At 41.4% G+C, this 13556-nt stretch overlaps 1 protein-coding gene across 1 annotated transcript in view; it reads right to left on the reverse strand.

Moving 5' to 3' along the window:
- Nucleotides 1–13556, reverse strand: part of ARHGEF26 (Rho guanine nucleotide exchange factor 26) — a 141217-nt gene that overhangs the window by 37888 nt on the left and 89773 nt on the right. Inside the window, exons 9-10 of the mRNA XM_068977057.1 lie at nt 7007–7096; nt 1398–1552 (exon numbers count right to left, since the gene is read on the reverse strand). Of these exons, the coding sequence (XP_068833158.1) occupies nt 1398–1552; nt 7007–7096 (245 nt within the window). The remainder of the gene's footprint in view (nt 1–1397; nt 1553–7006; nt 7097–13556) is intronic.

Here is a 13556-nt window from a genome sequence, read left to right on the forward strand (position 1 = left end):
TTTATAATCCTATCTATGTAGAGTGCATTTAATAAACAATGCTCCCTAGGGCTTCCCTAGTGGATCAGTGGTAAAGAATCCACCTGCCAATGCAGAAGATAATGGGTTCGAGCCCTGATCTGGGAAGACCTGACATTTCAAGAAGCCACTAAGCCCGTGGGCTACAACTATTGAGCCTGTGCTCTAGAGCCTGGGAACCATAACTACTGAGCTCTCACACTGCAACTACTGAAGCCCGCATGCCCTAGAGCCCTGCTCTGCAAGAAGAGAAGCCACCGCAATGAGAAGCCTGCACACTGCAACTAGAGAGTAGCTCTCATCGGCCACAACTAGAGAAAAGCCTCGGAGAAGGCAATGGCACCCCGCTCCAGTACTCTTGCCTGGAAAATCCCATGGATGGAGGAGCCTGGTAGGCTGCAGTCCATGGGATCGCGAAGAGTCGGACACGACTGAGCGACTTCACTTTCACTTTCACTTTTCACTTTCCTGCATTGGAGAGGGAAATGGCAAGCCACTCCAGTGTTCTTGCCTGGAGAATCCCAGGGAAGGAGGAGCCTTGCGGGCTGCCATCTATGGGGTCGCACAGAGTCGGACACGACTGAAGCGACTTAGCAGCAACAGCAGAGAAAAGCCTGTGCAGCAATGAGACCCAGCAGAGCATAAATAAATAAATAAAGTTAAAAAAAAAAAAATGCTCCCTAGAGAAAGGCAGCGCTAAGGGCCAAGGAGAGTGTGTTTTGAGTGGGGACAGTCAGAACAAATGTCAGCAAAAAAAGGCTTGTACAATAGTCCTCCTGGAAGTTTCCCTAGAGTAGGCCCTGACTACACAACCAGAAGTCTAAAGTAAGAAGAAAAACACACTCTGCCAACCATGAGACTGACTTTCTTCCCCAAAGAGGGGAGTACTGGAGCATTGCTAACATCTTCCCCATCGCGGGGACACTTTTTTGGACTAACAATTTTTAAGAACACTGGATTTTAAATTAAGCCACAAGAAGCACTAGAGTTGTACGTCAGCTTGTTCTCAATCACAGCAACTAGTTTCATACAAAGGTCCTACAGCAGAAGTGTGGAAAATGCTGACAGAGAATAATACCGTTGAATAATACCATTGCCTCCCTAGGGATGTCAAGAGAATCCAAGGACATAAACGTGTGAAATGCTTAGCACAGAGGTTTGCAGGCTATCAAAGCTCAGCAGCAGTTGGCTAGAACAATGATGCCGATAATTTGAATCTGCTGCAGAGGTAATTTAAAGAAAATGAAGCACAGATGTTCATATGAAATTTTACACTTAACATCTCAAAAGCTTTTAAAAGATGATCACCTTCAATAGTTGCTTGCACGACAGAGTTTTAAAACTGGATGTACAGAGGGCAATGCCACAAAAAGGCTTACCTCTTCTTCTTGGTGATAATGAGCACATCATTAAAAAGGAAGAAGTAGACTTGCTGTTTGGACGTCCTTTTTGAGAAAAGCACCGTGTCTTCCACGTAGGCTGTCAACTCACCTCTTTTTACCAACCACCGGGAAGAGGAGACTAGAGGAAAAGGCTACAAAGAGAGAAACACTCAGTACCCAAAGCTAAAGTTAAGTCTTTTTAGGATTACTGAAAGTAAAGTATAAAACTTATATTCAAACAAATGATATGCCATTGTTTTATAATAGTTCATATAATAGGTACATACTGGTAAAAAGATAGAGAGCACATTCTTCAAGAGAAAACCAAAAGGAACAACTTATTTTCCAATATAAAAAAAACTATTAATACCAACTTGTCTATATAAAAACTAAACCTCAGTCAGAAAATGTTACTGTGTCAACCAAAAATTGTTACCCTTCCATTAACTCTCAACTTTTTGAAAAAGACGACTGATAAGAAGTCACTTAAAACTGAAAAACCTCAGAATGAAATCTATGGGTATCAACTGCAGCCATTTCAAATACCACAAATCAGAATCTAAATATTGATTACTGTACTTAAATATTGATAACTGTACTTAAAAAGAGACAAATGTAAAATAAGAGATAAATATAAAGGTCTGCATTCAATTCATGAATTAAAAAGACTTTATTCAAAAGGAAAGAAAAAAAAATCCCTGCAAATGTATGTTATGTCTATTGATTATCTACTTAGCTGTATTCTGGAGAACACCTATTCTTAAAAGTTTATGGTAGTTTCCCTCATGGAAGTTAGTCCCTGAAAACATCATGCCACTTTCTGGTTGTGAAAATGGACTTCTTCCAGAATAATCCATCTTCATCTCATAGAAAAGGCTATATTCAAGGAATTACATATTGCCTTTTCTTTATTCAGTTTACAGTTTCCAACTGGAAAACTCTCAAAACCTCAGAATAATCCTTACCCTTGAGAGTACTTTTTTTTTTTAATTACCAGAAACGCTTACTGCCAAAAATCTGATCTAAAACACGACATCCATAAAATAAGCAAAAGTTCTTGGACACACAAAAGATAACCCTAGTAAGTGTGGTGCAACCAAATGTCATCCATTTCAGAGAATAATGATTAAAAATAGCTAAAGGAAATTGAGGATATAAGGGAGGAAATTTGAAGGCTAAGAAAGGATTTCATTTTTGTTTTTTTAATTTATAAAGGATGTTTCTAAGAAGGCTGCTCACCAATATATACTTTTTTGTTTGGCCAAAAAGTTCATTCAGTTTTTAAGTAAAAATAAAAGACACATTTTTCATTTTCATCAAGAACTTTACTGAACAGAATATTCACCACTTTGTTCCACTATCATCTGTCATTTTTCAGGCAACTTCATAATTTCATTTTCCCAAAACTTTTAATTTTTTTAGGCAAAGAACTGCTTCAAGTGCCTAGAATTGAAATTTTTTTCCATTAAGAGAATGTTGTAAAGAGTGAAATAGATGGAAATTCAAAGGTGCAATGTTTGGCGAATATGGCAGATGAATCAGAACCTCCCAGCCAAGTTCTAACAGTTTTTGCCTGGTCATCAAAGAAACAGGTGGTCTTGCATTACCCTGACGAAAGATTATGTGCTTTCTGTTGACTAACTCTGGGCACTTTGTGTCGAGTGAAGGTTTCAGTTGGTCCAACTGGGAGTAGTACTTGTTGGAATTAATCCTTTGGTTTTCTGGAAGGAGTGCATAAGAGAGGTGAGCCAATCCAATCCCATCATTCACACAACACCACCTTCTTTGAATGAAGACCAGCCTTCGGTAGAGTTGGTGGTGGTTCATTTGTCCAGTGATCTCTTCCATTTATGTGCAGTATTCACTTTCCATCGCCCATCACAAAAATGGGGCATTTTCATTACGTTTAAGTAGAGAATTGCATGGGGAAAGACGGTCGAAAAGTTTTTTTTTTTTTTCATTTTAACTTATGTGGAACCCAAACATTAAAGCAATTAATATAATCAAGCTGGTGTAAATGATTTTCAATGCTTGACTTGGATATTTTGTGTATGTCAGCTATCCCCTATGTGGTATAACAATGAGTGTTCTCAATTATGTCTTGATTTGGTTGCTATCAATTTCAACTGGTCTACCATCCAGCAAGAAACTTCACAAACCACATCTGATATATTCAATCAGTCACAGCACCTTCTCCATATACTGCACCAATCTTTTCTTATTTTTGCATTTTAGTCGCACCTTTACCTTTCTTGAAATAATAAGGCATAATATGCAGAAAATGTTGCTTTTTCTTCCATCTTCAATATTGAAATGGCTACACAAAAATTCATCAATTTTGATAAGTTTTTTTTTTTCTAAATGCACACTGATGTGACAGCTGTCACAGTACAATCTAACAAAGTTGTTCTGAATTAAGTTAAAGACAACTAAGCATTATTAGAGCTATCTTGTGGAAAAAAACAAACATTTAACATTTTGGCCAATCCATATTTTCTTGAAGATTTAACAAAGGATGATGAAAGATTATGGCTGATCTTAAAATTTCAAAAGTGTCTAATAAAAGAGTTCATATAGTTGTCAGCCTCCAAAGTCAAATCAGTCTATGGCTGAGACTTAAAAGGTGACAGAGAGGTTACTTCAATAATTTAGGAGGATCCCCACCAGCAAACACAAGAGGTCACAAATAATCAGAGTCAGGTTAGGTCCTGCCACAGGACTAAAATTACAAGATAACACTGCAATCGTGCCATAGACTGTATAGGATGAACCAATGAGAGTATTATATATGTGCCACCCTATGCCTATTCTTAGTTTAGAGGACAAGGGGAGAAAAGTTTTTAAAACTCTTATTCTTGAAATAGATTGAGTTTTTGTTTTGTCTTATTTTTTAGATTGAGTTTTATGGACACTCATAATCCACTTGGCAAAAATAAATTTCTAATGTATATCTAAAATTGACAGTGGCTTTCTCCAAAGAAGACATAGAGATGGCCAACAAGCACATGGAAAGATGCTCAACATCACTAATTATTAGAGAAATGCAAATCAAAACTACAAGAAGGACTTCCCTGGTGGTACAGTGGATAGGAATCCATCTGCCAATGCAGGGGACACAGGTTCAATCCCTGCTCTGCGAAGAGTCCACATGCTGGGGAACAGCTGAGCCCATGCACAACTACTGAGCCTGTGCTCTAGAGCTTGCGAGCTACGACTACTGAGCCCACGTGTTCCACCTCCTGAGCTTGTGTGCACAACTACTAAAGCCCACACTCCTAGAGCCTGTGTTCTGCAACAAGAGAAGCCACCAAAATGAGACGCCCATGCATGGCAATGAAGAGTGGCTCCCACACACTGCAACTACAGAAAGCTCACACATGGCAATGAAGACCCAGAGCAGTCAAAAAGAAAGGAAGAAAGAAAAAAACTACCATGAGGTATTACCTCACACTGCTCAGAATGGCCATCATCAAAATTTATACAAACAATAAATGCTGGAAAGGGTGTACAGGAAAGAGAATCCTTCTACACTGTTGGTGGGAATGTAGATTGGTGCAGCCACTATGGAGAACAGTATGGAGGTTCCTGAAAAAATAAAAATAGATCTGCCATATGAACCAGTAATCCCATTTTTAGGCATATACCTTGAAGAAACCATAATTTGAAAGGATGCATGCACCCTGATGTTCACTGCAGCATTACTGACGATGCAACCTAAATGTCCATTGACCAAAGAATGGATAAAGAATATGTGGTACATATATACAATGGAATATTACGCAGCCAAAAATAGGAATGAAATAGTGCCATTTGTAGAAACGTGGATGAACCTAGAGACTGTCATACAGGGTGAAATAAGTCAGAAAGAGAAAAACAAATACTGTATAATATCGCTTATATGTGGAATCTAGAATACTGGTAGAGATCAACTTATTTGCAAAGCAGGAATAGAAACAGACATAGAGAACAAACTTACAGTTACCAAGGGTTGAAGGAAGAGTGGGATGAACTGGGAGACTGAAGTTGACATATATACACTACTATGCATAAAATAGCTAACTAATGCGAGTCTACTGCACAGTACAGGGAACTGTATTCAACACTCAATAACAGGAAGAGGGCATTATAACAGAAGTGCATGTGTGTTTTTTAGCGAGTACTCATCATCTTCTAAGAAAAATCATGGGTCATGTTTCTGCATTTAAAATGCTACAGTCAGGATGTCATAGCGAAATAGTTTACACTGATCTGCAAGTCAGGACATCTAGACCCTAGTCCTGATTCTGCCACCATAAGTCAGACGACCCTATTAGTGATTAATTATTCTCTGGACTGTATTTTCCTCATTTATAAAAGGGTGTATCAGCGACCCTCAAACCATATGACACAGTAGAGAGTTATCTGCATAAAGCCGTCATCACTCTAATTCCACCACACAAATAAGGAACCCGTTCACTATGAAAAAATATGACCAGTCACTTTAAGCTGCTTAATTAAATTCAAGAGGCATCAAAAGAAATAAAATCACAACCATGAGCACTCACATCCATTGAGGATTCAACTGTGAGCAACAAAGGACTTGACAACAGCCTAGCCTGGCCATTGTCATTTCCTTTTTTGTTTATCCTGTCATTTGCCCCTGAGCAGTAAGAGACAAGCAGCAACACGCAGCACATAGGCAAAAAAAAAAGAATTATGTAAGAAAAACAAATGTGAAAAGAATAATCCACTAATAATCCTTTTTGCCAACTGGGAAAGGAGCCCCCTTATTTGATTGAGGAGAAATTCCCTAGTCCAGCTCATGGGATACCACTATTTTGCAGGACACTTTGGCTCAGGCAGTAAAGAATCTGCCTACAATGCAGGAGACTCAAGTTCAATCCCTAGGTTGGGAAGATCCCCTGGAGAAGGGAATGGCCACCCATTCCAGTATTCTTGCCTGGAAAATTCCATGGACAGAGTGGCCTGCTGGGCTACAGTCCATACAGTCCATGGAATTAAGAGTTGGACAGGACTGAGCAACCAACATGTTCACTTTTGTTTTTTTGGAGAATAGGAAAGAAATCTCCTTTCCAGTCTAAAAATTCTATCATTTTAAAGTTTGATCTCTTCTGAGGAGGAAAAAAAAAATTCTAGAGGAGCCTGGTAGGCTGCAGTCCATGAGGTTGCTAAGAGTCGGACATGACTGAGAGACTTCACTTTCACTTTTCACTTTTATGCATTGGAGAAGGAAATGGCAACCCACTCCAGTGTTCTTGCCTGGAGAATTCCAGGGACGGGGGAGCCTGGTGGGCTGCCGTCTCTGGGGTCGCACAGAGTCGGACACGACTGAAGTGATTTAGCAGCAGCAGCAGCAGCAGTTAGATAATACCTAACTCAGTGGTTTAGAGAAAGGTCATTTTATCTGGGATAAGCAAGAGCAGAATTACCCACAACAAAGTATCTGCTGCTCTGTCTGCCAGCCAGCCTCTGTGTAATCAATTTATGGCCCTGCTTTAACAAGCAAATTCCTCCACACTTTTGTTACTCTCCACTATCTCCCTATTCACTGAAGATTTCAACAAAAGCAGTAATAAATCTGTTTATGAAGAAGTACGAGAGAGTACCTTAATTTTAAATTCCAGCTGGGAGTTAATTGTGTACATCATTTCCGTCCTTTCCATTTTCCGGGCTCCTTCATTGCAGAGTCGCACCAACTGGAAACAGAGAATAATCAGGGAGGGTTAAGAGGTGAAGGAGAGAAACCTCACTTTCAAATGCAGATCTTGCAGGAAATAATTAGCACTTTGGAAAACTCCAGACAGTTCAAGAATTTACAGCTTCACAGTTGAGACCCTGTACCCAGTGGGAAGTGGTGTCACTAGGATGCACAGAGGAAAAATGTCCTGAGGATTTTCAGGGACAGACGGCCTCGTGTTATGTGTGTTACCACATGGCACGCTTCACATACATGAGGCAGGTTCATTGCATGGTCCAATCTGTCCGTTCTGCCCCTGCTCCTCGCCTTCACCCATGGAAACCCCACCAACCTCAGGGCAAGCTGCACCTCTCTCTCTCCCCTCTTCAAATCAGAGCAGCTGAGGGCAGAATACTGGACTTCAAAGGCAAATTCTCAGCTGAATGCTACGCTCAAAACATGTGACGGGCAAGCTGGATGCTGGAAGAGGACAGCCTCCCGTTGGAACCTAATAGTCAGTGATTTTTCAAGCTGAGGGGAATGAAGTTTAATTAGCACTACTGAGTTATCTACAAATAGACGGACTAATAGTCCTTGGATGAGTAGCTGTGACACTGTGATTTATAATAAAACAGATATTTTGTCTTTTATCCACGGTTTCTGGCACATGGCTCCTAAAACCCCTTGTAATGTCCTATATAAGAGCCTTGGGGGCTTCTTTGGCTATAATTTAGTATTGTTACCAGTTCCTGAAATAGCTCCAGGACATAAAAGTGAAGTGGGTGTCTTCTGCTATTCATAACAAGCCCCTTTCAACCTTGTCTGAATTTATATTAATGAGGCGACTTTTGGAAAGCCCCTAAAGATGGGGCTGGTTGCCAGGGGAACCATTCAAATAATTAGAGTAAAGACTGGAACTTTCAGGCCTACCATCTGACCTCCAGGGAGGGAAGAGGGGCTAGATACGACTTGATCACTACTGAGCAGTGGTTTAATAAATCATGCCCATGTAAAGGAGCCGCCATAAAAACCACTGAATTTCGGAATGGGAGAATTTCCGGGTTGGTAAGAAGAGGGCCATCTCAAACTCTGAGGATAGGACATCTGGAGCTTGGGATCCTTCTGGACCTCACCCTATCTCTTCCTCTGGCTGTTCACTCATATTCTTTAGCATCCTTTGTAACAAACCGCTAATCTAGGAAGTAAACTGTTTTCCTGAGTTCTATGAGCCCCTCGAGCAAATTAATCAAACCTAAGCGGAGGGTGGGTAGTGATCTATAGCAGATCTGATCTCTAGCCCGTGGGTCAGAAGCACAGGTCACAACCTGGACGTGTGAAGAGTGACTAGGGTGAAGTCTGGGATGTGGCCTGGGGGGCCGCATCCTAATCCTGTGGGACGGGCTGTCTCCAGGGGGAGTGGAAACTGAACTGGATGGAATAAACCGTGTGGGCTTCCCAGGTGGCACTGGTGGTAAAGAACCTGCCTGCCAATGCAGGAGACATAAGCGACTCGCACTGGGTCCTTGAGTCGGGGAGATCCCCTGGAGGAGGGCACGGCAACCCACTCCAGTACTCTTGCCTGGAGAATCCATGGACAGAGGAGCCTGGCGGGCCACACAGTCCATGGGGCCACACAGAGCTGGACACGACTGAAGTGATTCAGCATGCACACATGCACAAGCCGCCCCGCTGGCAGGGCAGAGTTGCCCAGTGTGGGGAAAGCCTGCACACATTAGGTGACCACAGTGTCAGAAGTGAAGCGTTCTGTGAGTAGAGTATTGAGCACAGAGGATCCACCCACGCATTTCCCCTTTATATTGTACTTAATATATAATTATTAGTTTGCTGACCTAAACCAAAAGAAATTTTGTCTTGTTAATTTCTCATTAACTGAAAAATCTGTAAAACATGCCCATAGCAAGGATCATTGGCCATAAAGACAGTGTGATAGTTAAAAACAGAAGCTAGAAATTCTGATTAGATTTACTTTAATATTGGTGCTTTATTAAATAGCTCCCACTATAAAAAGAAATGTTAACACATAAGTAAACAAAACAGGCTATAAATGGCTCTGACCTAATCCTACTTCATGGAGGTAACTGGAAACAAGATGGGTTACCCACTAACTCTTTTTTTTCCCATGATTATATGAACATATAAGTATATACATATAATGTGTAAAAATTATTTTTGTAAATGGATTGCCCAATGCTTGTCTGTGACTTAATTGTTTCACTTGATAATATTTCTCCTTATAACATTCACTGAAAAACAAGTTTATTTTGTACTTGATATGTGTCAGGTGCTAGGGTTGCAACATTTAAGATATACAATCCCTATTGTGATAAAAGAAGGGCAGACACAATAATCAGAGACTGAAATCTTAAGGAAAAAACTGGGGGGCAGGGGTCCACGGAGGAAGAAGGTGGGGAGAGAGTCGGGGGCCTCTCCTTAGAGTCCCTCTGAGCTGCACCGAAGGAACAAAGGTACGTGTAGCACACAGTCAAGGGACAGCACTGGTCCAGGCAGAGTGAACATCAGAAGCAGATCGCTGTGTGCCTGAGAAAGTAAGATCCTGACACAGGAAAATGGCACAGGAGGGAACTGGAGGACCAGCCAGGGTCAAAGCATGCAGGTTCTTTCAGCACGTGGGCTGTATTCTAAGTGCAAAGAGAAGCCACCAGCAGGCTCTCAGCAAAGCAGTGACAGGAGGCAATATAGGCTGTGAGCACATGTGCTTTCACAGCACACCTATTCCTTCCCCAACTGATGGACGCTTGGACAATTTCCAGTCACTTAACAGATATTCTGGGCTTAAAGGGTATGCCTATCTTCAGTTCCAGCATATCTTTAGGTCCCAGTGGTATGAAGAGTTTACTGATGCAGGGACTGATGGTCCACCTGATCAAAGCTAGGAGCCGAGGGACTTCCCTGGTGGTCCAAAGAATCTGCCTTCCAATACAGGGGACACAGGTCCAGTCCCTGGTTGGGCAACTAAGACCTTACATGCCTTGGGGCAACTAGAGTGCCCACTCACAGTAACTACTGAGCCTGCACACGACTAGAGATGCCCATGTGTTGCAACGAGGAAAGCCTGCACACCTCAACAAAGACCCAGCACAGCCAAAACAAGAAAACTCAGAAAGCTCAGGGCCGAAAACATTCTGGCTGGGCTTAGGGGCAACCTGCAGTTAAAATATCCTAAAAGGATTCAGACAGATAAATAGCTGAGCTGCTTGGGACATTTTAAGGATTTTATTTGTAGTACCCAAATCTGTGCTCCCAGACTTCCAACGTGGTCTGTTCCCCAAGCTCTACCTCCAGCAACCTGGATGGTATCTCTTCTCAGATGTACCACTGCTGTCTGAAACTCAAAATGGGAATGCCCAAACCTGAGCACCACCTTCATCTCTCCCTGTCCCAGCCCGATGTTTTCTAGGTCAGTGACTGACCCCAGCACAATCCATTTCCCCAAGTCAAAAAGCTAGGCCTTCAACACTCAGGCGCCTCCCTCTCCTTTATCCTCTATCCAAACAGTTCATAGTATCTCCTTAATGCTGTACCCTCCAGAAAAACATGTTTAGTCTTTACAAGTTCAAATCTGATCATGAAACTCCTCAGCTTGAAATCTTTAAAAGGCTCTTTGGAATTTCCAGAATTAAAATCTCACCAAGACCAGGGTCTGGCACCTACTTACCCGATCCTACTTCTTCTTTCTTGGGCCTCAGTGCTACTGAATTTCTGACCAAAAGCCCTCCCTCTCCCATGTCCTTCACACTTTTGAAGTGTTTCCCTCCACCTGAATGCCCTTCACCCCACTCTGTCCAACTGACTCCTCCTAATCTAGATGTATACCACTCTACTTGTCTTTCAGATCTCATCTTGGGTATTACTTTTCTTAAAAGACTGGAGAACAGACTGAAATGTCCATATCTGTTAGTTAAGTGCCTGGCCCAGTGCCTAAGACACAAGGAGTACTCAGCAAATAGCAAATGTTAATGAGTAAACTTTAAGGATTCTTAAAGAGATGGGAATACCAGATTACCTTACCTGCCTCCTGAAAAACCTGTATGCAGGTCAGGAAGCAACAGTTAGAACTGGACATGGAACAAAAGACTGGTTCCAAATCAGGAAATCAGTACTTCAAGGCTGTATATTCTCACCCTGCTTATTTAACCTCTACGCAGAGTACATCATGCAAAATGCCAGGCTGGATGAAGCACAAGCTGGCATCGAGATTGCCAGGAAAAATATCAATAGCCTCAAATATGCAGATGACACCACTCTTATGGCAGAGTGTGAAGAAGAACTAAAGAGCCTCTTGATGAAAGTGAAAGAGGAGAGTGAAAAAGCTGGCTTGAAACTCAACATTCAAAAAACCAAGATTATGGAATCCAGTCCCATCACTTTATGGCAAATAGATGGGGAAAAAGTGAAAACAGCGACAGACTTTACTTTCTTGGGCTCCAGAATCACTGCAGATGGTGACTGCAGCCATGAAATGAAAACACACTTGCTCCTTGGAAGAAAAGCTATGACAAACCTAGATAGCGTATTAAAAGCAGAAACGTCACTTTGCTGACAAAGGTGTGTCTAGTCAAAGCTATACTTTTCCCAGTATCATGTACAGATGTGAAAGTTGGACCATAAAGAAGGCTGAGCACCAAAGAATTGATGCTTTTGAACTGCGATGCTGGAGAAGATTCTTGAGAGTCCCTTAGACTCCAAGGAGGTCAAACAGTCAATCCTAAAGGAAATCAGTCCTGAATATTTATCGGAAGGACTGATGCTAAAGGTGAAGCTCCAATACTTTGGCCACCTGATGCAAAGAGCTGACTCATTGGAAAAGCCCCTGATGCTGGGAAAGATTGGTGGCAGGAGGACAAGGGGCAACAGAGGATGAGATGATTGGATGGCATCATCAACTCAATGGACATGAGTTTGAGCAAACTCTTGGAGATAGTGAAGGACAGGAAGTCTGGTCTGCTGCAGTACACAGGGTTGCAAACAGTAGGACACAACCGAACAACAATGCATAAACTGCTTTCAGAGATCATTTACAAGTACTTTAAAAAGGGGGGGACATATAGACCAATGGAACAAGATAGATAGCCCAGAGATAAACCTTTGAGAGGCAAGAATATAAAATGGGGAAAAGACAGTTTCTTCAATAAGTGGTGCTGGGGAAACTGGACAGCTACGTGTAAAAGAATGGAATCAGAACACTTCCTAACCCTATACACAAAAAGAAACTCAAAATAAATTAAGACCTAAATATAAGACCAGAAACTATAAAACTTTTAGAGAAAAACATAGGCAGAACAATGTATAACATAAAACATAGCAAGATCCTCTATTACCCACCTCTTAGAATACTGGAAATAAAAACAAAAATAAACAAGTGGAACCTAATTAAGCTTAAAAGCTTTTGCACAGCAAAGAAAACTACAAACAAGGTGAAAAGACAACCCTAAGAATGGGAGAAAATACTAGCAAATGAAATAACTGACAAAGGATTGATTTCCAAAACATATAAGCAGCTCCTACAACTGAATATCAGAAAAACTCAATCAAAAAGTGGGCAAAAGACCTAAACAGACATTTCTCCAAAGAAGACTTACAAATGTCTAACAAACATATGAAAAGATGCTCAACATCAAATGCAAATCAAAACTACAATGAGATATCACCTCACACCAGTCAAAATGGCCACCATCAAAAAGTCTACAAACAATAAATGCTGGAGAGGGTGTGGAGAAAAGGGAACCATTTTGCAATGTTGGTGGGAATGTAAATTGATACAGCCACTATGGAAGATAGTATGGAGTAGAACGACCATATGATCCAGCAGTCCCACTATTGGGCATATACCCTGAGGAAACCAAAATTGAAAAATGCACCTGCACCCTAATGTTCACTGCAGCACTATTTATATAATAGCTAGGACATGGTAGCCACCTAGATAGCCAACATCAGATGAATGGATAAAGAATTTGGTACATGTATACAATGGAACTTAGCCATAAAAAATGAATCCATTTGAGTCAGCTCTAATGAGGTGGAAGAACCTACAGCCTATTATACAGAGTGAAATAAGTCAGAAAAACAAACATCGTATAGTACTCATATATATGGACTCTAGAAAGACAGTACTGATGAACCTATTTATGGGGCAACAGTGGAGATACAGACAGAGAACAGAGTTATGGACACGGGTTAGGAGGAGGGAGGTGAGGGTAGGCCAAATGGAGAGAGTACAGAAGCGTATACCCTACTGTGTATAAAATAGGTAACCAATGGGAACTTGCTGTATGACTCAAGGAACTCAAACCAGGGCTTTCAACAACCTAGAGGGGTGAGAAAGGATGGGAGGTGGGAGGGAATTTAAAGAGGGAGGGGACACATGTATACCTATGGCTGACGCATGCTGATGTATGGCAGAAGCCAACACAATATTGTGAAGCAATTTTCATTCAATG

This window comes from Capricornis sumatraensis, chromosome 1, assembly GCF_032405125.1.
Source record: "Capricornis sumatraensis isolate serow.1 chromosome 1, serow.2, whole genome shotgun sequence".
Classification (NCBI taxonomy): Eukaryota; Metazoa; Chordata; class Mammalia; order Artiodactyla; family Bovidae; genus Capricornis; species Capricornis sumatraensis.